The sequence below is a fragment of the Chelmon rostratus genome, chromosome 17 (genome assembly GCF_017976325.1).
Source record: "Chelmon rostratus isolate fCheRos1 chromosome 17, fCheRos1.pri, whole genome shotgun sequence".
Classification (NCBI taxonomy): Eukaryota; Metazoa; Chordata; class Actinopteri; order Chaetodontiformes; family Chaetodontidae; genus Chelmon; species Chelmon rostratus.
In genome coordinates, this window is record NC_055674.1 from 1,155,556 (window position 1) to 1,182,500 (window position 26,945).

Genomic DNA, 26,945 nt, shown 5'->3' on the forward strand with positions numbered 1-26,945 from the left:
CCGACACTCTTTTCTTTCTTCGGCCGTTTCAGTCTGAGCGGACGGATTCTGAAGCAGGTCGAGGAGTCAAAGTGAGATCATTCGTCCCATCAGCGTCTCTGACTGGAGACGAGGTCAGAGGAGAAAACCCTGCAAAATCACGTTCAGTGAAGGCGACGCTGAAAAAGTCTTCACTGAGTTAGTAAATGATCACAACTGCAGCTGTTTCCCTCTTTCCAGTTGTTATGCTAGGCTAAGCTAACGGTGTCCTGACTCCAGGTCTGCAGGACGGAACATGAACTCAGCACCGCCAGACGTTACTTCAGCTTTAAGGTTTACCTGGTCTGTGTGTGTTTACATTAAAACAACTTCTAGGGACACTGCTCTGTTTTTTCAGTGGTTTTATTATTAATGAACTGGTTTCGTCTGTAAAAGGTCAGGCAGGGTGGGGGGAAAAACTTTTTCCACGGCTTTCAGTCCAAAAGTTTCCACCAGTTCTCGTCTTCAGTCCAGCTTTGTGTTGTGAAAACAGTTTGTGTTCACATTAAAATCCAGAAATGTCCCGTGGAAGGTGTTTGTGTGTAAAGGATGTGGCTAAAAAGAAGGACGTGTTAATTTGATGTCCGGAGGTGGGAATGTTTCAAATCGCCTGGGCTTTCGTCACACAGCGGCGCTCGTCTTCCTCGCTCCCCAATCCGGCCGTGACGGTGGGAGGTTCAGTTTGCGGACGGGTGGAAGGACAGCTGCTGGCTGTGGTGAGCCTGAACCTGAACAGCTGGAAGACAACACACACACAAATGCTTCTTAAAGATCATTTCGCCACATTTTGAGTCCGTCCAGCCGACACTGGACGAGACGACAAACAGCTTTGTGTGTGTTAGGACAGACAGACCCGGACCCAGACCCAGACCTGAACCCAGACCGAGACCTGGACCCAGAGCTTCTCACTGTGAGAAGTTTACATGTTTTACATTCGACCTGCTGATCAAGCTGTTTCTGTTCTGAACGTTCAGTTTCTCTCTCAGGTTACTGAGACTGATGAGACCAGGACCGACTGATGAGACCAGGACCGACTGATGAGACCAGGATCGACTGATGAGACCAGGATCGACTGATGAGACCAGGATCATAAAACATGATAAAATGATGAAGAAGCTTCTGAACACGAGCCTCCATCAGTTCTCGCTGTCTGTAAACTGTGAACGTGTCTCCAGCAGCTGCATCACAACGCTCCTGCACACATTCTGTTTGGGCCTCACGTGGTCCACAGGACCAGAGGCAGTCTGTGTCCGGGGGGGTGTTTTACCTTGGGGGGGTCCGATGTAGAAGTGCTGTGGTGCTCCCTGCTGGGGGTTGGAGCTGCTGCCCTGCTGAGGGGGGACGTAGTGCAGCATGACCGGCGGCAGGCCGTGACCAGCGGAGTGGTGAGGACCCGACAGGCCTCCTGCGACGTGAGGCTGCAGAGGACAAACAAACAGACTCTAGAGACACGTCCAACAACAGCGTGCAGTCCACACAGGCTGCTCAGGGTCCACAGAGTTCACACGGACCCTCGTGGACGTGAGCAGACGGTCTGAACAGCATCGACAGTAAAAGCAGAACTACGTCTTCGCTCATACACACGCGTCAGGTTATCTCTGATGGTGAACAGGTTCTGGTTCAGCTCACCTGTGTGAGCTGGCCGATGGAGGGGAAGCCGTGGGGCAGCGGCTGGTGGCCGGGGAGGCCGTATCCCTGCACGGTGTAGGAGGCCTGCGGGGAGCTGTGGCCCGGCGGCAGGTTAGGAGGAGTGGGAGCCGACAGACCTCCAGAGTGGAACATGGACTGAGGCTGAGGACCAGCCTGACTGGACTGAGAGGGAAACCACATGAAACACACTGAGGGTGAACGTCACGTAGAAACCTGCTGTCTTCGTGTTTCATCCTTCCACCAGCAGCCATAAACGCCTTCATGCAGCTCTAACGTTTGAATTCTTTTTTGCATGTTTTTATGTCATCGTTCGGATGAAACATCAGCTGAACAGATCTGTTGTGTTCAATTCTCACCACGACGGTCAGAATATTTCTCTCACTGCTGTTAAAAGAACGTTTGCATCAACAAACTGACGTCAAAGACTAAAAATAATCTCTCGTCATCCAGGCAGCTGTCAGTGAGCATTAATGTCGACGCCCCCACCTGAGTGTGTCCTGGACTGGCCGCTGTGTGCTGCGGCGGGGGCTGATTCCCGGTGGGGGTGCTGGAGGGCTGAGGATGATGGATGGAGCCCGAGTGGTGAGAGAACGACTGAGCTGAGACAGAAAAGCAGGACAAAGACAGAACAGAGAAGATTTAGAAGCTTCTCACCCCCCCTCCACAGACCCTCTGACTCCCATCAAGCCACCACCTCTCTAACACTCTAATAATATACAACACAGTTTAAAGTGAACATGACAGATCAGCTTGCTATGTGACTGATAACTGTAGCTAATCAGAAACATGGCAGACGGTTCATTCCTGCCTGTCACAAAGGAGTCCCACAAGGTTCAATGCTTGGGCCGATTATTTTTCCCCATTTACTCTAATGATGACTTCTATAAACGCAGACAACTCCACACAACTAGCTCTACATAAACTTTACTGTCCGAGTTCAGGACCGACGACAAATGTTCCTTTAATGTTGAACATGAAGTGAAAAAGCTGCAGGGTGGACTTTGTCTTCTGTGCAGACCTCGTCCAATCAGCATAGCTACATGACCTATTCAAAAGCAGCTGACAGAGAATCCAGAATTCTCCTTTTGACGGCAGCAACCATCGATCAATAATCAATTATCACAGGCTGTCGTTATGTTCATGGAGCTGAACTTCAAAAGTCACGTCAAAGAATGTGGAAATGCTCGTTTATAACTGATCAATCTACATGACTGTACCTACACTTTACTTCCTGTGCAGGAGAAGAACTCACTCATCAGTAATAATGTTGGGTTTAGACTTAAATCAACCTCGACAGCATTTTGTGTCATCTTTTCCTCTCAGACACGAAATCACAACAAACTAAACTACATTCATAAAAGTCAGGATTTGTTCAGCTGTAACTTTCATTATATTCGATAAATTAAAACTATAATTCTGTTTATACAGTGAATCCATTTTAATTCTGCTTACCATACATGGCCTGTTGTGGCCCCGGCTGGCCCTCAGCCTGGCCGGGGTACTGGGGGCCAGGAGGACCCATGGACTGAGGAGGGGCCCCGGACGTCAGCATCCTTGCACCCCCCTGCAGCATCGAGTAAACTGCCTGGAGACAACAGAAGAGTCAGAGAGCAGCATTTTACTGTTGGAGCTACTTTTAACTACTTCATTTACAGTTAGCTCGTTTAGTCCAGCCAGAGGGTCACCAGATCAGTCTGAGGGGCCGCCGGATCAATACATTACTGACATCAGATTGAAAAGCAATCAGTAACTATAGCTGTAAAATGAATGCAGTCATTTAAAAAGTACAATATTTCCTCTGAAAAGTAGTAAAGCAGAAAATTCAAAGATATAGTATACTATAAGTAACTATACTTCTATACCCAAAGTTACGTAGTTAGCAGTAAGCAGGTTCAGCTCACTCACTTTAACTTAATGACAGCTGACCTCATTAAAATCTCCAAGCAGCCAATCAACAAGCAGCTTGCTGCTGTTACATCACATCACACCCGGAGGACGAGATATTCTTTAAAAATCAGGTTTCAGTTCTCAGTGAGGGTTTTTATTCGGTGTAGGACTTTTTACTGGACCTTTAAACGCCTGCTGACAGTTTCGTGCCTCGGTACCTGTCCGTGGTAGTGTGGGGGCATGGCCTGGATCACCTGACCGTACTGCAGGTAGGACTGGGGGTAAGGCGAGGCCACCAGCGGCGGTCCTGCTGCTGAGGCTGCGGCTGAGATCATGGGGGACGCTGTGGAGGGGTGGTGCTCCGGACGTTGTCCCACCACTGGGCCTGAAACAGCAGAACGCACGGTCACTGGTTCACCTGGGATGTAAGAATCGTATCCATGACACGTTCTGAGCCGTAATGTCAAAAATACTGACAGAGCACCACAGAAAGGTGCTCACTGCTTTTACTACTCTCTGTCTCACTGAGCTCTGAGGTTTGAAAATACAGGTCCCATAATGCTCTTGGGGGATGTACTGTAAACAGGAAGTATACTGTTGCCATGGGTTCAGTGAGTTACGCTGTGGTCTACATCTGTTAGCCTACATTTGTTTGTTTTGTTTAGAAACTGGCACCACTAAACGCCGGCTGAATTAGCTGTTAGCAGCTAGTGTTAGCAGCTAGTGTCAGCAGCTAGTGTTAGCAGCTAATGTTAGCAGCTCCTGTTAGCAGCGTATCCATGAACATACAGCCATCACTGTGACACTGAAGAAAACTTCAAAACATGAGGCTTCTCGGGGAAGTCTGCAGTGACGAGAAGCTTCTTCTCTAAAGGAATTTATGGACGTTCAGTCGTCATGAACATCAGAGATAATTATGTCCTTGAGAAGTCACACAGGAAGTGAATCTAAAAATATCTGTACCAAGACAACTGACCCAAATCAGCACGCCAAGCCACAGGGACTGATTTCACCTGCACACACCTGTCGCCTCACATCTCTCCTCACAGTCTGAAACCTCTGATCCAGTCTTTCCTTTTAAAACCTCTGTGTGTGTGTGTGTATGTGTGTGTGTATGTGTGTGTGCATGTGCGTACCTTTGGCTCTGGCATATTTGCCCTGGTTGACTGTTGACATGGTGTACTGATACATCTGAGGAGCCTGCGGAGAAGACGTGGAGACATTACAGCAGCAGGAAGTTGTCTCTGATTGGACGACGGAGCGTTCAGAGAGACTGGCTCAAACCTGGATGGAGTGTCCTTGGATGTGGATCGGGGAGACGTAGGACAGGTAGTGTCCAGGTGGGCCGCTGTACACGGCTCCTCCTCCTCCTCCTGGCTGTCCCGGCGGAGGCAGAACCACGGAGGGGCTGGTGGGGGTTGGTCGAGGAGGGGTGGGGGTCGGCGTAGGCTTCTGTCACAACACAGACAGAGAGAAAGTCAAGCTGAGTGTGTGTGTGAGCGTGTGTGAGCGTGTGTGTGTGAGCGTGTGTGAGCGTGTGTGTGTGTGTGTGAGCGTGTGTGTGTGTGTGTGAGTGACTAACCAGGGCTGTGTTTCCTTTTATGGGAAGAAATTCTTTTGCATTTGGATTCAAAGTTGAGTTTTTCACTTGTCTGAAAGAAAAGAACAGAAAAGACTTCAGACCCAAAATGCATCCTGAGAAAAACAATGTTAGAAAGCTCAGGAGGAGCGGGGGGGGGGGGATCCGTCCTCAGGTGGGGCAGACAGGAGACAGAAGCCGTGTGAACAGAACACGCCGATGGATGAAGAAAGTCACCAGATCTGCTGCTGATCTATCACCAAACTAACCTGCCAGGAAAACCACCTGCACACACGGCATGTGACCCAGTCGCTGCTCGCGAGGCCTCGACACCTGAGTGAACCTCCATTTATCACATTTAGCATTTTTGTTTTTCAGCCGGGGTCTTACTCTCATCACCATTCTGGCTCTGGGTCATGCTAACTCTCGCCCTGTACCCTGCACAGGTAAGATGACCTGCAGGTAAAATGGACACAGTTATGAGAGTAAAGCTTCCATGTGGACCCATCAGAGCTGCTTGTTGGACGATCAAATACCTTCAGAAACCACCTGTGTCAGACATCTTTCACTTTTCACCAGAAACGACAGAGAACACTGGATGTCTCCCAGGAGAGACGGCGCGATGCTCTTATTTAAATATATCTCCTCTAGCGCAGCCAGCTGGTCACGGCAGGTAACCAGCACCTTTACCTTTAAGTCGAATTAACGTTAATTAAGCTTCACTAATGATGCAGCTGTGTACCTGTACGCAGCACCTGAGTGGACAGATTGTAACAGCAGTTCCTTCCTTACACTGTAGCTGCAGACGCAGCCTCCGATCGTTCGCTGCCCTCCGGACAGGCCTCCTCGCTGCTGGGGGCCGGGGCCGACTGGGGCGACCCAGGCTGCGGACCCTCTGGCCCTGAGGGCTGGGGGCCGGCAGGAGTCGTGGGCGTCTGGGCGGCGGGGGTCGCGGCCGGCTCTGTGGTCTGTGGAAGATCTTGGCCAGGGGAGGTGAGAGGTTTGGGCAGCGCCGGGGGGGAGGAGGAGGATGACTCGGCAGGCGAGGCGGGGCTGTGCTGAGGAGGATCTGCTGAGGCCGGACTCGCTGAAGGGGAGGAGCTGGGCTGCAGCTGAGACACAGAAACTCAAACATCAACAACCGAGCCCTCGGCTGACCACTGTTAGCTGACATCTGGATCAAAGCTGAGACTCTCAGTGCTCATTAGCCTCCAGAGATTCGCCACTGTGTGACGTGTGACCCCCTGTGTGACACGTGTGACCCCCTGTGTGACACGTGTGACGCCCTGTGCGACACATTTGACCCCCTGTATGACACATGACCCCCTGTGTGACATGTGTGACCCCGTGTGTGACACGTGTGACCCCCTGTGTGACACATGTGACCCCGTGTGACCCCCTGTGTGACACATGTGACCCCCTGTGTGACACGTGTAACCCCTTGTGTGACCCCCTGTGTGACCCGTGTGACCCCCTGTGTGACACATATGACCCCCTGTGTGACGTGTGACCCTCTGTGTGACACTTGTGACTCCCTGTGTGACACGTGTGACCCCCTGTGTGACCCCCTGTGTGACACGTGTGACCCTCTGTGTGACACATGTGACCCCCCGTGTGACACGTGTGACCCCGCGTTACCGCTGACATCACTCTTACCCTGAACTCTTTGCCGAACTTGCGGAGCTCCTCCAGCTGAGACCTCTGCTGGACTGAGGGGGCTGAGAGAGAGAGAGATCACATCAGATCCACCATGGCAGGATTTTAAAGACCGCCGCATGTTCTCTATGGATCACAGCTACCCAAAGCCAGCATTTGTCACATCAGGTATAAAAACCTGGTGGAGGACAGACGAGGTTTACCTTTGCTGCTCTTGGCTTCCTGCGGGCTGGACAGACTTTCAGTTCGCTCTTTAGCTGCTGAGCTCAGGATCTCATTCACTGTGCAGGACGAGAAATAAATCATTAAATGTTGCTTTCAGCTGCTTCATTAAAGGCTTTGAAAGAGACCAAACAGCGAACAGCGACCTCTCTGGGCAGGTTGTTGAACAGCTCGTGAGCTGATTTTCTTCGTGCAGTTCAGGCTTTTTCTACACTTCGCTGTAAACAAACTTCAGTTTTCTGGCTCAAGACATTTTGTTGTAATAAACGTCTCACCGTCGACAGGGAAGAGCGGGGTGGGGCCGGGGGGTTTGGCGGCGGTTGCCGTGGAGACAGTGGAAGGGGAGGAGTCCAAGAAGGCGGGGCCAACCAGGGGGAGGTCCTGGGGAGGAGCGTCTGGTTTTGGAGCACGAGCGACTGGAGGGTGGACAGACGGACGAACAGAGAGGAGAGATGGAGGGAAGTGAGAGAGGAGGAACTCTTCATCATGAAGATTCGTTAAGAAAAATGGTCCAATCAGGAGACAGAGCCACGATGTCCTTCCTCCTCCTCCTCCTCATGACCTCATATCTGCTCTAAGATGATCACACACCAAGCAAAACACTGTCTTTCACAACCGTGTGTGTCTGTGTGTGTGTGTGCGTGCATGTTTGTGTGTGTGTGTGTGTGTGTGTATGTGCCTGTGTGTGTGTGTGTGCGTGTGTGTGCGCGTATGTGTGTGTGTGCGTGTGTGTCTGTGTCTTTGTCTGTGTGTGTGTGTGTGTGTGCGTGCGCCTGTGCCTGTGTGTGTGTGTGTGTGCGTGCGCCTGTGTGTGTATGTGTGTGTGTGTGTGTGTGCCTGTGTGCGTGTGTGTGTGTGCCTGTGTGCGTGTGTGTGTGTACCTGCAGGTGAGGACTGGGAGTTTGGGGTTCTCAGGGTTCTGCTGCTCTGGAGTCTCTGGGACTTTGGGGAAGTTCTGGATGTAACTGAGAGAGAGAGAAGCAGTTAGAGCCAACACACACACACGCGCACACACGTACACACACGCACACACACACACAGCAGGAAGAGGAAGACAGGAAGGACCACCACCATACCTCCGTTAACAGAGCGCGTCGTGTCGGCCAGCGCCTGAGGATGGGAGAGGGAGTGCGGGAGAACATGATTGGTGCATGGAGGGCTGCTGGCTGCCGGCGGGCTGCTCTGCGATTGGTGGGGAGAGTAGGCGGTTCTGACGGACAGCGGACTGCTCCTATCAGACGGCGGTTTGGGGGAGGACGAGCCGGGCGGCGGGTGTCTGGAGGAGGTCGGCGCGGCGGTTCGGCCGGAGCCTCCGGTCCTCGCGCCGCCAGACAGGCCGATCTCTCGCGCCCGCTGAGGAAGAGGAATGTATTTACCTTCCCTGCAAGACGGGAAGGAGGAGGAGGGGACGAGAGATCAGTCAGACAGGAAGCAGCAGAGCAGGCGGCTGTCACAGCGAGCTCACCAGGTTCACGTGAGGCGTCACGTTCAGACTCTTACCTGCCGCCGGAGGTGGACCCGGGGCTCGCCCTGTCCTCCCTCTCTCGGACCACGGCGCTGTACTTCTCCTCCTCGCTCCTGCCCTCCTCGTTCTCTAAGGACACCCGCCGGCGGTACTGCAGGCTGCTCTCGATCTCGTTGGCTAACCGAGCCGCCCGCGCTTCCCGCTGCCGGTAAACCTCCGAGTTCCCCTTCTCCAAAGGCATGCTGGGAGAGCGGAAACCAGCTCATCAGCACAGTCCGGCTCTTAACTGTTTATTTAATGCATCATCATCAGTTCTGACGTTAACTTGTAATTTTCTGCTGATTTCAAACATTTATTGTGGAACATTTAAAGTTCACTTCTGACGCTGCTGCCTTCAGGCTCTCAGCAATCAGCAGGAAAGTACATGAAAATAATAACAACGAAGCCAGGAGGAGAGGTCTGGCTTCGTTTCTCATGTTGGCGACGAAGCACTGAACTTTGGGCGGGACGGATCGACCCGTGGACGGACTCACGTGTACATGGAGAGGCTGGAGTCGTAGGTGGACTTGACGCCGTACGCCTCCTCGTTGAACTTGAACATCTCGTTGGCGTCCCAGCCGTTTGACTGAGAGGAAGAACATCGGACGTGAAAGAGTGGAAGCTGCCGCGCTGTGTGTGTGTGTGTGTGTGTGTGTGTGTGTGTGTGTGTGTGCTTGTGCGTGCTCACTGTGTCGGACTCCAGTTCAAAGTTTTCTCCATTTCCATTTCCGTCCCACCGCTGCAGAACCTTCTCCCGGTGTTCCCCGTTCACCCGCGTCGAGCTGATGGAGGTGTCGGTGAAAGTGTCTGCACGAACACACACACACACACACACACACACACACACACACAGAAACAGACACACACCAAAGACAGGTCAACAACACCTTTAATTCTTCAAATCTATCGATATCTGATGATGTAACCACCAGCTGTACACACGTTCTTTACAGTAATCGATACCACACACGTGACTCCTGTCGTGATGTTACTGTGCTGTCGTTGTTTTCTGCAACATCCATGAAGCAGAAACTGTTTGAGTGATACATTTTAGTGATTGATTACTGATTTCTTATCAATGCCAAACCAATCGTTGACGTTCTGTGTCCACACGATCGAGCTCATTAAACGTGTCTAACAGCACCTGCTGCTACCTGCTCGTTCACAGGGGTCGTGGTGGAGGCGCGGTGTGTAATCTGCTCCAACACTGATTATTACCGACCACACAAGCCAAGACAGGAAATAGAAACATTAATGAAGCCTGAAGATTACGAAGCTCTGACATTTCTGTTTGTGCGCAGGTTAAACGTGAGACGTCCCTCAGCGAGCTTCAGAGCTCGCCGTTCCCTCCAGGTGTCTCGTTACCTCTGACGGCAAAGCTCAAGTCGACATCGCGGCAGGTCATGGTCACCAGGTCGGTGGGGCTGAAGATCATCGTGTCAGTGATATCTTCAATCTTGGGTGGTGGAGAGGACTGGCTTCCTCCACCTCCTCCTCCGCCTTCCTCTCCTCCTCCTCCTCCATCGCTCTGTTTATGAACAGCGTCCACAGCCAGCTCGCACTGGCGGTCGTCAGAGAACACACAGATAAATCCGTTAATCCTGTTGTGACGACGTGGAGCCAAAAAGCAAAGGACTCAGAGAAAGTGTGGCGGCTTTTTACCTGAGAGCTTAAAGTCTTGAAGATTCCCTCATACACGGCGCCATTTTTCACTCTGACATCACAGGTGGAGCCCTGAAAGCAGCAGCGAGGAAGCTTTAGTCTCTTTGTTTGTGGTGCTCATGTCAAAAACTCACCAAAGTTTCAGAGCAAGCTACTCACCACGACCGCTGTGAGGAAATGAAGCATTCTGGCATTGTTGTAGACGCCTTCAAACATCTGCAGATACAGAGCACGTTGTCAACAATCCTTTACTCAAGTAAAAGTACTAATACCACACTGTGAAAATACTCCACTACAAGTTAAAGTCCTGCACTCAAACCTCACTGAAGTAAAAGTATGTGAGCGTTATTAGCAACATGGACCAAGTACTGACTGTGCACTAAAATGGTTAAATGTGTCATAATAAGCCTGTCAGCGCTCTCTGGTGGACAAACTTTGTAACTGACTCAAAAAGACATTATTTCTGTTATTGTCACGTGTCTTATTTATCAGCTGGTATGATGCCAAAATATCTGCCACAAGCTGATCAATAATCTCTACAACCACACTGTTTCTAAATGGATTTTAATTGAATTCTTTTTTCATTTTTACATTCTGCCCCACACTCCTCAACATATAAACTTTATATTTATTTAATATCATATCAGAATTGTACTCCAGTCACTTGGCTGCTTTGTACACAGTGAAATACTTACAGATCATAAAATCCTGTGTGATTTAGGGCTGTATCAATAAAATTGACTACTGTCTTACAGTTCTTTTAAAGCATTTGCTGAAACTTGCTAGAGTTAATAACTTAGACTGTTGTAAAAGGTTTTACAGTAACTGAGTACATGTAGCAGTACAGGTCTGAGACACTACTTCATTACTGCATTTCATAGGTAATAATTTATTTTTCACTCTGCTGCATTATCTCACAGCTACAGCTCAAATCACGATTTTACATGTAAAACATATTATTGATTAAGATTAGAAACAAAAGTATTGAAAATGGTTAAAAGTGGCCCAAACTTCACATTAAGATGCTACTTACATGTTAATGCATCAGCATTAACAACATAAAAAATACAATGCATATTAATACATCAATTATTTCCATTTGCTGGTAATAATTCTGTAATTTTACTTCTGTAACGGTGGAAAAGTTCAGAAATGATGATTTGTATTACTGAAGTACTTGTACATGATGTTTTACTCTTCCTGCAGTAACAGGTCAGCCGGTCTCAGCCTGTTTCTGTTTACATTGTTGGACTTTACGATGCTGGATGTCAGCAGAGGAGACAGCTGAGGAAGAGCATGTTTACACCAAAACCTCCGACCGCAAACATCGCTTTGATTTCAGACACACCAGGTGACAGCGGGCACACCTGGCTGAGATGAATAATTCATCAGCTGATCACAGGCACAGCTCACTTTCTTTGAGCTGTCACTACTTACTAAGCTGCTGAGAGGAGAGGACTGAGTCTGTGATGGTGGTTTCATTGTGTTCCTGGACCTGCAGAGGGTCAAGAAATAAAGGTTAGCTAACAGCTAAAGATGTCAACTGCTCCCCCCGTGAGAACAATAAACACAAGCCTGAACCGGGCGACAGAGCAACACCTCCCGCTAGACAGCGAGCGACTTCCAGGCTGACATGGCACGATTAGACAGACAAACTTAACACCAACACCGAGACTGTTTCTCTTCATGATAAAGTCAGAAAACCTTGATGTTGTTGTTGTTGTTCAGAATAGTAAAATCAGCTAGCTATGTGGGCTAACGTTGTTAGCTTAGCCTAGACGTCGAATTTTACCAACAGAGACACAGACGAGCCGCTAGAACTGATGCTGGCATCACATTAGAAACTGACAGGTGAAGAAGTTTTAGTAAGTAAATTATACTTTTTAGTCATGTGCATCCCTGTTATTCCAGTCTCGTCGTTCCAGTGAAAAGTCACACGGTTTGACAGGCCAAACACGACACACCGCTGAAAAACAACAAAACACAGCAGCGGGTGCGTTCGATTTGTCAACACACGGCGACTGTACACTTCGATTCTGAGGGGCGGATTGATACTCAGTTAGGGCGGTACTCAGAAAATGTGAATGTTGTCGCCTCTCGACAGTAACTCAAGCGCACCGGGCTCAACCGAGTACATGTAACGAACGCACTAATCTTAAACCCTGCCTACCGATTTAATGTGAACACTGATTGGACAAACCTTCTGTCAATCATTTCTGGTCTGGTTTCTAATTGGCTTAGTTTGACATCAATCATTTATCTGACGAGCTGATAGTTAGAGACCGTCCTGCTAAAGGTCATGTAAGGAAACGGATTTCTGGGAAAAAAAAAAAAAAAAAAGTGAGCTTCAATTTTATCCACATGACAAGTTATAGAAGATTTTAAAATGTTTTTAACTGAAATACCACAAAAAACGAAGACAATAATTAAACTAATCAACAAACGTGTTTTGTAATACACTGTTAGTACCAACTGTTTTATAAAATAATCAAGTCAGAATAAAATGTGAGTCTTATCTTTTGAAAGTTTTGGCAGAGTAATCTCAACTCAAAGCCCACTTACTATCTTTCTGTCTCCATCCAGCCCATGCGATGTGGTTGAGAGCTCTCAATATACAGTGTTGGTTTTTTAGTGAACTGATATTCAAACAATGGCTGTAGTACAAAAATGACGTTTTGAGATGCAAAACCTTTTCCGCCCAAGATTATGAATTGTATCTATGAAACTGTGTACTTTAATAATTCATATCAATCAACAGTTTCCATGACGGTGGGATTACCTGTGTACTAATTTGATTAAAGACAAATTAATTTAGGAATATACACCATATTAAGGAAGCACCAGCTGAACCAATGAGGGTTGTGAAACTAGATTTTGTCCATGGACCCCCTTTGAGACAGACCCTCATGATCAGGTATAAAGCCCTTCAACCCTTTATTCTTTATTACAATTAGTGCTTTAAACTACTTTCCATCTCAAACGTCGTTAATGCTAAAGCTAAGCCTAAATACCAACAATAAAAAGAATTTAAAGTGACAGAGAATCAGCAGCTCTCATCCAGCCGCATACTGTCGATCTGAGGCTAGACTGGACTGTTTGTTGTGTTGTTCCTGATCTAAAATGAGATTTAAGTGCTATAACAGACAATTTTTACTGTTTCTACGTATTGCACCATCTGGATTTCACACCTTTTAGGCCACATTCAGGAAAAAAACACCACACACCAACCATTATGTTTCACTATATTTATATTATATCATTAAATTCAATGTAGTACCTGAAACTAACCACACAGGGCGGACAGACGACACTGCCCGCCCTCAACACACGGTCCCAGCAAAGAGAGAAAAGAGACAGAGAAAGGCACAAAGAGTTCTGAAACTGAGAAAAGGACACAGAACATGATGATTCTGGGGGGGAAAGGTGCATACAGACAAATACATGAGCAAAGAAAAGAGCGGTAGAAATGGCTGGGGAGGTTATGTGGCGCATAAAGAAACAGGCAAGCTCTAAACTGAGTGACGAACGAAGACAGAGCGACACGAACGCAGGCAGAGGCTGATGACGAGACGACAGACACAGAAAGGCACGAGTAGAAAAAGTAGGTATTCTCATTGACATTTTCTGCTAATCGTATATTTGGGATGAACGGAGGATGAGGTCGAGGAGGAGAGGACAGCATGAAAGAGAGTGAGGATACTGCGTAGCCTTGAGAAAGAGGCTTTACAGCAAATCTTATTTTTCCTTCTTTTTATCCCAAAATAAAAAGGCACAAACACATTTTCAACTGAATTACAAGATGGAGTCGGAACAAGTGTTACACATACACGGAGTAAGCATACAAAATAAAAAGGTGTCTTAAAAACAAATAAAATTAATAGTATTATTCTGACCGTCATTATTATTTCCATCAACATTATTGTTATCGGCATCATCAATAATTTCTCTCTGAAGGAAAACGCGTCTCTCCCAGTTCAGAGAGAAACAGACAGAGAGAGAAAGAGAGAGAGACATATAGTGAGTGATGCTGCTGAGTGTGTCTGAGGTAAATGTTTCCTGCCCGCTCGACTTCAGGCGTCACTCAGACCCGAGACGTCACTCTCTGCGTGTTGAGACGACGTCGACCAAACTCCAGAGAAAAATCTGTCAGTTTAACGCTGCCTCGTCTGCATTCAGTGCAGTTAATCTGCTAAAACACATTATTTAACATCTCAGTCTGAAAACAATCTCGTTCCATTAAAATATACAATGATGGGCAGCAGGGCTGCATCACCAAATTATCACCAAATTATCTGCTGACAACTTTTTGGATAATCGATAAATCTTTCACTGCAAAAAATGTGTCGTATTATCTTCAAATTACAAAAGTCCAAAACCCAAAAGATAATAAATTTAGCCTGACTGAAGCCAGACCTGGCAACCCAAACACAGTTATTATTAATGGTTTTAAACTGGAGGTTAACAGAGCCACGTGTTAGGAAGCCGTACCAATACTTAGTTTTTTTAAGGTTTTTCCATCGTGATGACTCGTTTCTTAAATATCAGCTACTGAGCTCGACGTGGCTTCAGTTTAGTGGGAGAGCTGCTATTCAGCCTACATGCAGCGGGCAAACACACCGGGACTAAAACACATCCTGTCACCGCTGGCAGGGGACTCATCTTCATCGGACACAGGTGTGTATATTCTCAGCAGCTGGCAGGTAGGACAGTGAAACTGAACTGATGTCAGCTCGAGTTTTCTGCCAACCGGTTACAGGTTACACGTACCAAAACTTCCACATGTGATATCTGAACATTTGTATCCCTGTTTATGAACTGTAACACTGTTTAACTCATGTTTGCTAATTAAAATTTAATTAAAATAAAGTATAATGAAAACTTTTAGAGCAGCGTTACAGAAAGCAGTGGAACACCCGTACAGGCGACCCCCACACGTCGCTTTCACACCTTCTGGACACCTGGGTGTGATGAATCAGACTTCCACGTGTTTGTGATGCTTCTGCATTTAAATAGTTTGATATCAGCCGACCGTCTGATCCGACGCAGACACGTGAAGCGTCTCATTATAACAGAAGGTCAAAGTCTGCCTGCTAGTTACAAGAACATGAGAGTTTCATCCCCAACTGGACTGAAAACGTAGGACGTGTGGCACCGACGCGTTAGTGTCAGCATCATTATCATACATTCAAGAACTGATGGTGTTCATTGTTGAGACACAAACAGGACCGCGCATTAACTGGAGTCGGCGGCGGCGGCGTCTCTGGGCCGGCAGAGCGTGACGTGCTGGGTCTACCTGCCACAGTACAAAGTGTGTAGAGTGTGTTTGGCCTCTGGTTAGTGTGTGAGCGCTGTGAGGTATCTGGACTGCTGGCTTCACAGGGCTCGAGCTCTCACTGCCGCTCACCGGCGTGAACGAGCTGCGAGGCGTAGCGGCTGAATCAAAGCTTATCTGACTACAATAAGAACATAAACGTACCGCGTGTTAGTGTTGTAAAGCTGCTCTCACCCGTCTCTCCGTCTGCTTAGTCTTCTCTCTCTCTCTCCTATAGTGTTAGTACTTTTACACCTCCTCCTCCTCCTCCTCCACCTTGCTAACAAAATAAAAATACTGGTTATGAATGGCTATGATGTACGCCGCCTCATCCAATCTCACGTTCACTTCCACACACGCACACATGCACTCACTCACACACACACAACTCCTCCTCCTCCTCCTCCTCCTCCTCCTCCTCCTCCTGGCATTCCCTTCATCAGAAGAAGGAATACTGGTTACCGATGGCTCGGCGCGCCCTCGCTCCATCCCTCTCTTCCCCCTCCACAGCTTCCAGCTGGCGGAGAGGAGTGTCCCTGTCCCTCTCCTCCCAGTCCTCCACTCCTCCTCCACTACCACTGCCGCTGCCTCCGCTTCCTCCACTTCCTCCTCCTCCTCCTCCTCCCGTCGTTGCCATTGTCACCACAGCCGCTCCTCCTCCTCCCACCTCCGCCTCGCTTCCTCTCTCCTGGGGAGGAGTCGGAGGCGGCGGCCGACCCGGCGGCAGGGGAGGAGGCTGGGGAGGGCTACGGGGTCTGCTGGTCAAGTCTGCATGGAGAAGAAACAGACGAGAGAAAGAGAAGAGAAAGGAAAAGGAGGGAAATGAGAGAAAAGTGTAAATAAAGGAAGGCAGAGGGGGAGGAGGAGGAAATAAGGCCAAAAGTGTAAGAAGTGAAGTGACAGCGAAGTCGGAGGAGAGAGGGGTGAGAGGCGGGAGAGAAAAAGAGAAAATGACAGTGAGCGACCAGTTAGGTGGAAGAAGTCTGCGGTCATGGAGTCCATGAGAGTCATGGAGGCAGTCCAACTCCAGGAACACGCACACACACACAAACACGCACGCACCTTATGCTGACACACAGTCGGTACGGCTGAATCTGAATTATTATTTTCATCATCAATTAATCTTCTGATTATTTTCTTGATTAATCTCTTTAATCGATTCATCGATAAAATGTCAGTAAAACGTGTGAAAGGCGCCACAGGAAGTCTCAGAGCTCGCGGTGTCGTCTTGACGTCTTAGTCCAACCAAAACACAAAAATATTCAGTTCACGATCACGTTACACTAATCCATCAATAAATCAAATCAAAAATATATTAACTTTTTGTATTGATAATCTTTTTCTGTAAAGACACTAAAAAACGGAAATACTAAAGTAAAGTACAAGTACCTCAAACCTGTGGTGAAGTAGCTGAACAAACATTTAACGGTTCACTTTTTGTTTAATCGTTTCAGCTTGAATCAGGATTTGTGAAGTGTATCACAGCGGCGGCAGCAGCTTCCCTCCATCGCCTCCTCCGACGCTTAAAAATCCAAACACTTCAGGAGTCAAAGATGAATCTTCAGGGAAAACGAGCGACTGATTAAAGCGTAAACTGAGACGTCAGGACGTGTTTGATTCGGCTCAGCGGCTGATTGATCGAGCAAATCGCACGTTCACTTAGCAGCTAACCAATCAGAGCTTTGATAGGTTCGCCAAAGCGAAGCCTGCAGGGTTCCTACCAGGCTGACAAAATGACGTCTGAACGTATCTGAACTGATTCTGGTTGGTTCTGGAGCATCACATGAGCAGAATCGCCACATTCGAATGCGTGTGGTGTTGAAATAAAGACGCAGAGTCTCGTCCGAACTGAGAAACACGTCAATACGTCCAACCTGAATCGGCACGTAGAGGATCGGCTCGTTCACGCACTCGCTCCCAAACACTCGCTCTCTCTCAGCTGAGTCCGGTCTCACTTACACACAGTCAGAGATGGGGGTTGATGGAGAGTCAGGATGGCGCGTGGTGATGACATCACAGACTGTAGGCCGGCTGCCCGCCCTGTCCCGGCCTGCAAGGGATGAGCCACCGGATACAACAGACAACAACAACAGAGAGGTCAGAACAGCGGGGGGTGCAGTAACACAGTGAGCAGGTGGAAAAGGCTGCAGGTGCACGCAGGTGAGTGGAGTTCTTCTACCGAAACATGTGGCCTCATTTCTGTTCCTGACAATCAGTTTTAACACCGAACACCAGCTGAACCGCTCCACTGCCTTCATTTGTTAATGCTGTTTGACATCTCGGGTTCGATTCGATTCTAATCGCGTGCAGAAGAGATGACGAGCAGCAGATGAGATGAGGCAGAAGAGTCACCGGCACAAGATGACAAAGATGTGGCTGATGCTGCTTTTTGGCTCCTGTAGATATCATGCAGCACGTGCAGTACACACAAACACACACACACACAAAACATACAACACACACGCACACCTTCAGAATGCAGCCAGGTGTCTCCAGGTAGTGCTACACCTGGCTGTGAGGTTTAAACCAGCTACACTGGCTTCCTGTCACTGCGGCGTCTGTTAAGGTTCCTTACCACAACGATGTGCAGCGTTGAGTTCGGATGAACTTGAGAAACACCCAGAGCCATGAAGAGAGAGGGGGCTACATTAAGTTCTACCCAATGAGGCGTCAGCTGATTACAGTTTTCATGCTACGTTTTGATGAGCCTTCTCAGCGGCTAAGCTAACAGTAGCTAGCTACCTCCAGTGGTAATGTCGGCCCATCCCTTCTAACTTCCTGGGAAGCGGCTGGCTTCAGCATGAATTCATGAATCTTATCAAAGCAGTGATACAGCAGTAAACGCTTCATTCATTCGTTCACTGTTACGTCTGGATGAAAAACAATAATGATAATTGATATTAATAATTTATGCGTAGTGTAATATCATTGTGCTGTTAATAAAGTTTAAAAACTGGTCTGGTACTGCTGTAGACCTGCAGGGCTCTCAGGCTCTGCAGCTCGGTGGTGGTGATGATGATGATGATGATGATGATGATGATGATGTTTTATTCAACTCATTTCATTTCATTTATGTACGAGTGTTGAATCTCTCTCAGTGTATTTAATCTTGCTCTGCTGCAGTTAATGTGATCCATGACTGATATGTTAACAGATATATCACAGGTGTTTTATGCTTCTTTTCTTCTTCTCTCATACCTGGCTGGCGAACGGCAGTGGCACCCACGAAGCTGATGAGCGTGACGTCTGAGGCGCCGCCGGACTCCAGGGGGATCGGGTGCACCCGGAAGTGTTCCAACATGTCGAAGATGGACTGGAACCAAAGGTGCTGCACTCGGCACTGACCGTCCTCGTTCAGGGACAGACGGAGGTGCTGAAGGGAAGAAAGACAGAGGTCAAAGGTCAAAGGTCAACATCCAACAGAATAAATGTTTCTTACTGGACACACACACACACACACACACACACACACACACACACACATACACAGTTTGTATGCAGATTACTGGTGTGTTGTATCTTATAAGGTATCTGGTTTTGTTTGTTCTAGTGCACACAGGTGGCACACAGGTGGCACAGAAAGGTCCTGCAGATGGTGTCACATGATCCCTCCCATCTACAGGTGGCAGTAATGTGCCATCAAAAGCACCACAGCACTCACACAGGTTGATTAAGGATCACATACTGAACATTAGAACAGAGCAACATCGGCAGGTTCTCCAGACTCACCTTGGCCTTGCCCTGGAAGTTAAAGGTGAGGACATATTCTCCGCGCCGTGTCTCGCTCTGGCGAACCAGGAAGACACCGTGGCTCGCCGGGCCTCCGGCCAACACCAGCTGAGCAGCTTTGAGACGGGACAGGGTGCCGTGGAACCACTGACACTCACTGAGAGGGTGCTCCACCGCCTCTGCAGCTGTCGTCTCCGAGAACAGGAAGGAGCCTGGACGAGCAATGAGAGGTTTAAAAAGTTTAAAAGACTTCAAAGTGAGCTGCTGCCATAAACAGAAAAGGCTTGACGCAATAATTAACTTTTCATTGTTTTTAATTAAAATATGTCCTTGGATCATATTCACCTGTGGCGTCTGGAGTCTCAGGAAAAGGTGTGCCCAGGCTAGCCCCGCCTCCGCCGAGTATCCGGCTGTCTGGTTCGTCGAGAGGGGCTCGAGGCGGCAATTCAGGCGGGAGAGGATCCATCAGGGGAGAGGAGCCTCCGATACCTCCATAACACACTAAGACAATTCAGTATCAATGACTAAAGCTGCGGCTCAAACTCACACGTTAACTTCGGCTCTAAATCAGCATGATTTGAAAATGAGAGCAGAACCTGATCCTGCAAAGTCACCTGCCACACCCTCACAGATCTGCTTTCATACTGACTCCTGCAACACACTGCAAAGCTCACAGCATCAGAGACGTACCCTGCGAGAGACGGTCAACCATCTCAGGCGTCCCACTGATGTCCAGCAGCCCCCCACACACACCTTCAGCGTCTTCCTGTTCGCTGTGGGAGAGAGAGCAGCAACACTTCAACCTGCTTCATGCTGTCCCACAGATCCTGTCCTTCCCACCCTTTACAGCATCCATTCACTCGCTACCTGAGACAGATGCCGTTCCTGATGTCACTCAGCCAGGCTCTCATCTGTACAGCGTCGCGAGTCTCGATCACGTACTGCGCCGACCCTTCCAGCTGCCCGGGAACAAGAGCAGAAGAAAAACATGGAGGGCCAAGCTTCAGACGTCTATCATTAAACTACTGTCAAATGTCAAATCCATCTCCTTTAACCCACAGGGGCTTGTATTTCCTCTTTGTGGTTCAGTTTTCACAGATATTTGGTGCCTCTGAAGTTCAAATGGCTGAATGAGTTTGAATTAGCTGCTGCAGTAAATACTCGGTGTTATAAAAGACGAAGGATTTACATTAATCACATGAGAAGACAGCAGGGGAACAAACTGTCTCAACCGGCTGAGGAACAGCCGAAATTTACTGGACAAATACAGCAACCCCCCCCCCCCCACCCCCGTGGCTCTCGGCCTGGATCCATCATTACAGATACAGAAAACACATTTACAAAGCAGGAAATTGGAACAGCTGTCAACACTTCACTGTCTTTATCCGTCTTTATCTAAAGACGGGGGGGCTCTGGTGAAGACGTGATTACCTGCAGCAGAAAGGTGTTCTCTTTGTCCGGGACCTCCAGCGCTGTGGTGCTCCTCACATCCACGATCGAGCAGCAAGGGACAGTGAGCCGGGGCTTTGATGACTGGGGAGACAAACCCAGCAAAATCAATAACAGCAGTTTCCTCCCATGGTATCAATACTCAGACTGAAGTACAAAAACTTCAGTTGCACAGTAAGTTATGGACTGGACTGTTTGTGCCTTTGCAACCAGCGGAGACTCAAGGAAGTCACTCCTCCCAGCACTGAAACAGTCAGATACATAACCCCCCTGTAAAGCCACAATTTGATGCACATACAAACCCCTTCACTTCAAACGAACTGACCTCATGTAGCTAACACTCTGCAGACTCAGGACACCTGACTCCGTCCCCGTCTGTTTTGACTGTTTTTGCCTCAACACACAGTTTGGTGTTCACAGTATTTATGAATTTTTAAGCACTTTTTATCTGCATGTTTCATGTTGTAAACAGTAGATGTTCGTACTGTCACTCCTCTACACATCTGTTCTTGTCCTTCTGCTGCTGTGATACTTTAATTTTCCTGCAGGGCATCAATAAAATGTATCTTACTGAGCACTTACTTTAGGTGGAATGAAGAATTCCAAGTAGTACTCCTCTCCCCGCTCACCACCTTCTCTATCCCTCTCTCTGAGGACCAGACGACATTTATGCCAGCGTCCCCCCCTCCAGGGCACGTTGCCTCCGCTGGCCAGAGGCTGCACTGGACCTGCCTGAGCCGCGGCGGACGAAGCCGCGGCGGCGTTGTTGTTGTCCGTACTGTGATGCAGCAGACCGAACGAGAAGCCGGAAAAGCCGTGGCTCGCGCTCAACTCGTCGCTTGATGAACTGACGCTCACCCCGCCCTCCCGCACCAGCCGGCCCACCTTCCTCGGCGGACCCATGGCGGCGGCGGCGGCGCTGCTCGGAGGCAGCGTGGAGGAGGCGGAGTGAGAGCCGGAGGCGGTCGGGGTGAGGACAGGGGGAGGGGATCGTGAGAGTCTGAGTTTTTCCAGACGATGGCTCCACTTCTCCTTCTCACCCGCTTCGCCGTTGCTCCGCCGCCGATCCCGAGCGGCCTCCGAAAGAGACAGAGAGGTGGCGCTGCTTGAGGAAGAAGGGGGCAGCGAGGAGGATGAGGAGTGGGGAAGGGACAGGGGCATGGACAGAGAAACGGGCATGGAGGAGGTGGGTGTGGGAGGCTGTGTGCCAGAGTTCCTCTTTGAGGTTGAAACCAAGGTGGCGTCCTGCACACCCATCGTGTAGCTGTAGCTGGAGGGCAGCTGGCTCTGGGCTGAGTCACTGGAGGAGCTTCGCCAGTGCAGGATCCCCCGGACACTCCCCCGCACACTACGACCCACACTCCGCAGAGAGAAGCGCTTCTTCACTTTGTTTTTGGAGGAGTTGGGCGTACTGTTACCTTTGGAGCCAGGCGGAGGAGTGACCGAGGAGGAGGAAGGTGGAATCTGAGGAGCGTGGGAGGGGTCAGCACTGTCCACCTCTGTAGATTCTCCCTCCCGCTCTTCTGGCTCAACGTCTTCCCCCACAGACGCCACCCCTAACCAGCTGTCCTCCTCTTCCTCAACTGGTGCTTCCCCATTGCCGGGCGCAATCATGGCCCCCCTCTCTTCACGCCTCCCGTTGTTCCCTCCCACCGACGAGCAACACGACGATGATGAAGATGGAGGCAGGACTTGGCTGTGGGCGTAAGAATCTTGAAACCTGTCCCCGCTGCGGTTCTCCAACACCAGCCGCGTCGGAGCAGGTTTGGATAGGGCCCGTGTCGTGTTAGTCGGGGGACACGGGAGGACAGCTCCCCCAGACGCTGACAAGGGTGAGACCGCTTCCTCTTCCAGGGACGTAGCATCTGACTGGGGAGCCCAGCTCACCATATCGTCCCTCCCAGAAGCACAGCTTGGCGGGAGCGCCCCCTCCAGCTCGCTCTGGAAGTGACGGACAAAGCGGTCGGTGAAGCGCCGGCAGAAGGCGGCTGCTGAATCTGGGGAGTAGTGCGGGTTTTCCAGGAGAAAAGCCCGAAAGTGACGCGCAAAGTCACCAGCTGCAACGCGGGCGTGGAGCTCACAGAATTCGGTCCAACTCAGGCAAGGCGAGGGGGAGGGTGTGGGGGTGTCTGAAAGGGAGGATGGGTGAGCCTGGGGTGGAGGGCTCACAAGAGGCGGCAGGGGAGGTGGCCGAGGGGACAGGGGCAGCAAAGAGGGAGATGGAGGGGACGGAGACGGGGAGGGTGAGGGAGGTAAAGGAGAGGAGTTTGCCGCCCGCGGGCTGGGCGGGGTTAAAAGAGAGCCGTTCATTCTCCTGAAAGGCCGGGGGCTGACTGAATTAATGGTCTATCAGATCACTTCAAACATACAACAAAAACCTGTGATTGCACAGCTGGGGTAACTGACGGGGGCCAAACACGGCACATTGGTCTAATAATTTACAAATGAGTGTGAACTTCAGTGTTGTGCTCAGCCCCATCTGAGTTAAAAAGACAATGCACCAGACCCATGCAAGACGGGGTTAAAAGAGGTCAAATGTCTCCAAGGCTAAGCTTTTTGCTACATTATTTTGTGAAATGTAATATTTGATCGTTTCAAAAAGAAAAAATGGGATTCAGATAGCCGATAAATGGATGAATGCAGGAGGTAAGATGTGTGGGATTCACAAGGTCTGCCCCTTCTTCACCATCTGTCATACATCCAGAGAAATGTGGCCACATCCTGTAAAAACACAGAGATAAACTATGAGTTCAACGAAGGGTCTGTCATAGGTTACAGGTCAAAATACAAACATCAGAGAAACACGATTATGAGAACTCACATGAATACAAATACACCCACAAACACACAGGTGAGAAGGCCAGAAAAAGGTCCCTTCAGTTTTGGATGTTATTAAAGCATGTGCACAGATTTTAGCACCTCTAACACAGAAAATGGGACCGACTTTGACGAACCTAAATAAATGAAAAAGACAGATTTGTTAACATTCTTGATGTGTGGCTTACAGGTAAGAAGGGGGCCAAAAATACTGTGTGGCTCTGAGAAATTCATCTAGATTAACACAAACAGCCACAAGACAACCAACAGTACATTTACTCAAGTACTGTACTTAGATACAATGTTGAGGTACTTCTTTATACTTTACTCCACTATATTCTAGAAGGAGATATTGCACTTCTCACTCCGCTACATTTATTTGACAGCCTTTGGTCAGGACTAACTTTACGGGCAAAGATTTTACAAACATATGATCAGTTTCTGAAAGATTCGCATTAGTGGATTGTTCTGCTGTATAATAACTACTATTAATCTTGAGACTAGACAAGTACATTTTAATACTAATACTTTTCCTTAAACATGATCTCAATGCAGGACTTGTAATTGACTGTCAGATTTTCTAAACTACTGTCAGATGCTGTGACTAGCTCTTAGCCCATTGCATACTGTTCATACATTTATTGATCTCCACGGAACAAACCTGCATTCCCACTTTCTGTGTTTGGAGGCTGAAACAGTTAACTCGCAGCTGGTTTAACGACCTGATGTTTTGACATCGACCTGACGTTATATGTAATGATTTTAAAACCAAAGCATAAGTGTGACGGTGTGTAGTCATCAAATGAAGCATGTGAGAATGTTGCCCACTCTGTCGCTACATGTTATACCAATAAACTAACAACTGGTCAAAATGACAGGTAGCCCAGGAGGTTAACGATTACTAGCTATAATGTGGTTAAGAGCAACGTTAAGTGAAATGAGTATTATATCAATTCGGCTCACTCGCTAGCTTGCTAGCACAAACTAGCAAGCAATGTGAGTCTTGCTCATTCAGCTTTCTTTAAAGACGTGTAACGTTCGCTAGCTAACAATAGCTTCCTAACGTCATCTTACTTACGGACCTGCTATAAATTACCACCTTTATTTGGCAATGTTGGTCAGATATATCTTATTTTGTAATGGCTACTGTAACCTGTGGCTGAGACGATCACATATTGAATCATCCAACAGCGGCTATCACGAAAGATTCTTTGCAAGCTAAGCTAGCTATTAACCGTTAGCCAGTTAGCTCGCTATTAATAAACCAGCTAGCTAGCTATCAATATTGCTTCACCACCAATCTTCTGTGTTTTCTCTACCTGTATATCACAGTCCAGTGTTTTCATCCGTGTCTTTTGGTGAAACTGGCATACACTTCATCGTTCTCTCAGTCTACATAACGGAATAATCATTATCGTAAAGGTTGTTGTTGTTGCTAAATATGAATATTGCTATGCCTTGCCTGGACCCGTTCTTCTCGCACTGTTCTGTTTCTCGCGATAGTTGGTTGGTCGGCGTTCGGTCCTGACAGCAGCCGCTAAGGAACCGCTGGATTTTCTGGAGTGACTCGCTTCCCAAAACTGTGACGGTAAACACGGAAAACGCGAGAAAGAAAAGCAGAGCGACACCTCTACTCAGACCTGCACCCCACCCGTTCAAACAAACTGACCCAGTGCTGGTCCACGCTGATCCCTGTCCATCCTGAAGGGGTCCCACTCAAAACCCCTGGAGGCCAAGTCGACGAGGCGGCCAAGTGGTCCCACATCAGACCGAGTCCGTCTGTCTCCTGTCTGTGTCTGTCTGTCTGGAGGTCGGTGTGATGTGAAGACTGGATCCACCACATCCACTAACTAGCACACTCACTACTAGTCCTGTACAAGTACTGTGAATATTTAAAATGAGCTCCACCTCCACCAGCTGCAACACTAAAGTGATGAACACATTACTGCATCAATATTTATAATCAATAATATATATGATTCTGAAATGGGCCATTACTTTTCATACTCTAAGTATATTTTGAAGCATTTTGAATGTGTGACTTTTACTTGTAGCAGAGTATTTCTACTGTGGTATTACTACATTTACTCATGTAAAGGATCTGAGAACTTCTCGCAGGTTGTAGTTTGTATGATGTTGTAGATGACCACATAAGGTGTTTTCAGAGCTGTCTGTTGAAACCATCCACTCATCCAGCACATACTCAGTACCATGCATTCATACGTTTTAGCCTCTAAAAGACAAATGTCTGGTTCAGTAGGTCAAAAAAAGAAGACTGTGTCCCTCTAAAGTTTCTGTTTCCTTCTAATCTGACTGTGAACATTATATTGTCATTTTATTGTGAAAATTTAATTTGAATAATCATTCAACCTGCACTGTATGATTTAGACAAGCTAGCTGTGTGATGGTGATAGGCATGAACACAAGGCCTTGAATGACATCCTTACTCAGCTAAATCAAACACATGTGTGGTGCCGTGTCCCAAACTGTTGCATGATTTTCCAAGAATCCATCACAGCCAAGACAGATTTTCAATAAGAAATAAGAGTCCCACAAAGATGAACAGATGTGGCAGAATTCAGATCCTTTACTGCAGTAAGAGTACTAATACCACACTGTAAATATTCCACTACAAGTCCTGCATTCAAAACCTCAGTATTATCAGCAGATTGTACTCACAGTACTATGGTGTTGGTGTATCAGTAAATGTTCCTGTCAGTGTTTCTCATCATCTCTGATGTTTGTGGATTAATATTCCTGCTGTAGATGTTTCAGGTTGAGCTCATTTGAACTACTTTATATCCTGTTGGCTGGTTTAATCTGCAGCGATGCATCATTTTCTATAAGATCATCATGTGTTTGTCCTGCGAGAACCTCGTATCTCAGACAAACAGCCTGTTTTCAGCTGTGTGACGATGCATTTTCAGCTGATCCAAGAGGCTTTTTAAACAATTTATTTAGCTGAAGAAGACATGAAGGAAAACTTCATCCTTCAGTTTATCACAAACATTCAACAGCAGCACATCTGGAGATACGAGCTTTTCACTGGACAGGGAGGAATCTGGAAAGTAATGAGTAACTAACGCTGTCAGTGTGTGGGGGCTGGTGAAGGAGCAGCAGAGCTGACTGTGTGTCAGTCAGATGAATGCAGTGCAGTAAAAAGTACAATATTTACCTCTGAGATGTAGAAGAGTAAACCTGCATAAACAAGAAATACTCAGGTACAAATACCTTGAATTTGTACTTTCGTGCAGTACTTGACACGATTCTCTGAGAGACCAGTTCCCATGAAAGAGGAGAAGCAGCAGGCTCAGGGTAATGAGTGCTGCCCTGACTCATCGTATTTGAGTTCTGGACGCTCATCTCTTCTTGCTCTGATCATGAAAACAGACAGACGCAGTTTTTCAGATACTTTTAAAGGTTTTAATCAAACTGTGATCAGTTAACAACAACGTCCACGG

At 48.1% G+C, this 26,945-nt stretch overlaps 2 protein-coding genes across 4 annotated transcripts; both read right to left on the reverse strand.

The window, feature by feature from the left end:
• Positions 1–381: 381 nt before the first annotated feature.
• Positions 382–12,155, reverse strand: atxn2l (ataxin 2-like). Of its 2 annotated transcripts, none has more exons than XM_041956277.1 (23): positions 12,059–12,155; positions 11,616–11,673; positions 10,338–10,394; positions 10,179–10,250; positions 9,882–10,077; positions 9,205–9,323; positions 9,011–9,102; positions 8,513–8,719; positions 8,089–8,393; positions 7,894–7,977; positions 7,288–7,428; positions 6,994–7,071; positions 6,791–6,852; positions 5,927–6,246; positions 5,138–5,207; positions 4,840–5,007; positions 4,692–4,755; positions 3,774–3,940; positions 3,121–3,253; positions 2,155–2,267; positions 1,648–1,830; positions 1,286–1,436; positions 382–754 (listed from the first exon to the last, which is right to left on the reverse strand). In XM_041956277.1, exons 1-23 carry the CDS (start codon positions 12,073–12,075, stop codon positions 696–698), a joined length of 2,916 nt encoding a protein of 971 aa, XP_041812211.1. In that variant the 5' UTR covers positions 12,076–12,155; the 3' UTR covers positions 382–695. The 2 variants fall into 2 exon arrangements, with proteins under 2 accessions (XP_041812211.1, XP_041812210.1); XM_041956276.1 differs by having other exon boundaries at positions 3,738–3,940.
• A 3,937-nt stretch (positions 12,156–16,092) lies between these two features.
• Positions 16,093–24,951, reverse strand: sh2b1 (SH2B adaptor protein 1). 2 transcript variants are annotated; one of them, XM_041956985.1, is made up of 10 exons: positions 24,804–24,951; positions 21,250–23,388; positions 20,650–20,751; positions 20,086–20,177; positions 19,909–19,991; positions 19,564–19,707; positions 19,219–19,430; positions 18,688–18,862; positions 17,449–17,539; positions 16,093–16,257 (listed from the first exon to the last, which is right to left on the reverse strand). In XM_041956985.1, exons 2-10 carry the CDS (start codon positions 22,975–22,977, stop codon positions 16,236–16,238), a joined length of 2,649 nt encoding a protein of 882 aa, XP_041812919.1. In that variant the 5' UTR covers positions 22,978–23,388; positions 24,804–24,951; the 3' UTR covers positions 16,093–16,235. The 2 variants fall into 2 exon arrangements, with proteins under 2 accessions (XP_041812919.1, XP_041812918.1); XM_041956984.1 differs by having other exon boundaries at positions 19,564–19,719.
• Between the last annotated feature and the right edge of the window lie 1,994 nt (positions 24,952–26,945).

Excerpts from the sequence above, each read along its gene's own strand:
- atxn2l (XM_041956276.1), bottom strand. Across the intron at positions 1,831-2,154 it reads CCAGTCCAGGACACACTCAG|TCCAGTCAGGCTGGTCCTCA; the intron begins GTGGGGGCGTCG and ends TTTCCCTCTCAG. Across the intron at positions 755-1,285 it reads CTACATCGGACCCCCCCAAG|CTGTTCAGGTTCAGGCTCAC; the intron begins GTAAAACACCCC and ends GTTGTCTTCCAG.
- sh2b1 (XM_041956984.1), bottom strand. The coding sequence starts at position 22,977 with ATGAACGGCTCTCTTTTAACCCCGCCCAGCCCGCGGGCGGCAAACTCC. Across the intron at positions 19,720-19,908 it reads GGTTGACCGTCTCTCGCAGG|TGTGTTATGGAGGTATCGGA; the intron begins GTACGTCTCTGA and ends GAATTGTCTTAG. Across the intron at positions 16,258-17,448 it reads ACCCCCATCTCTGACTGTGT|ACTTGACCAGCAGACCCCGT; the intron begins GTAAGTGAGACC and ends TTCTCCATGCAG.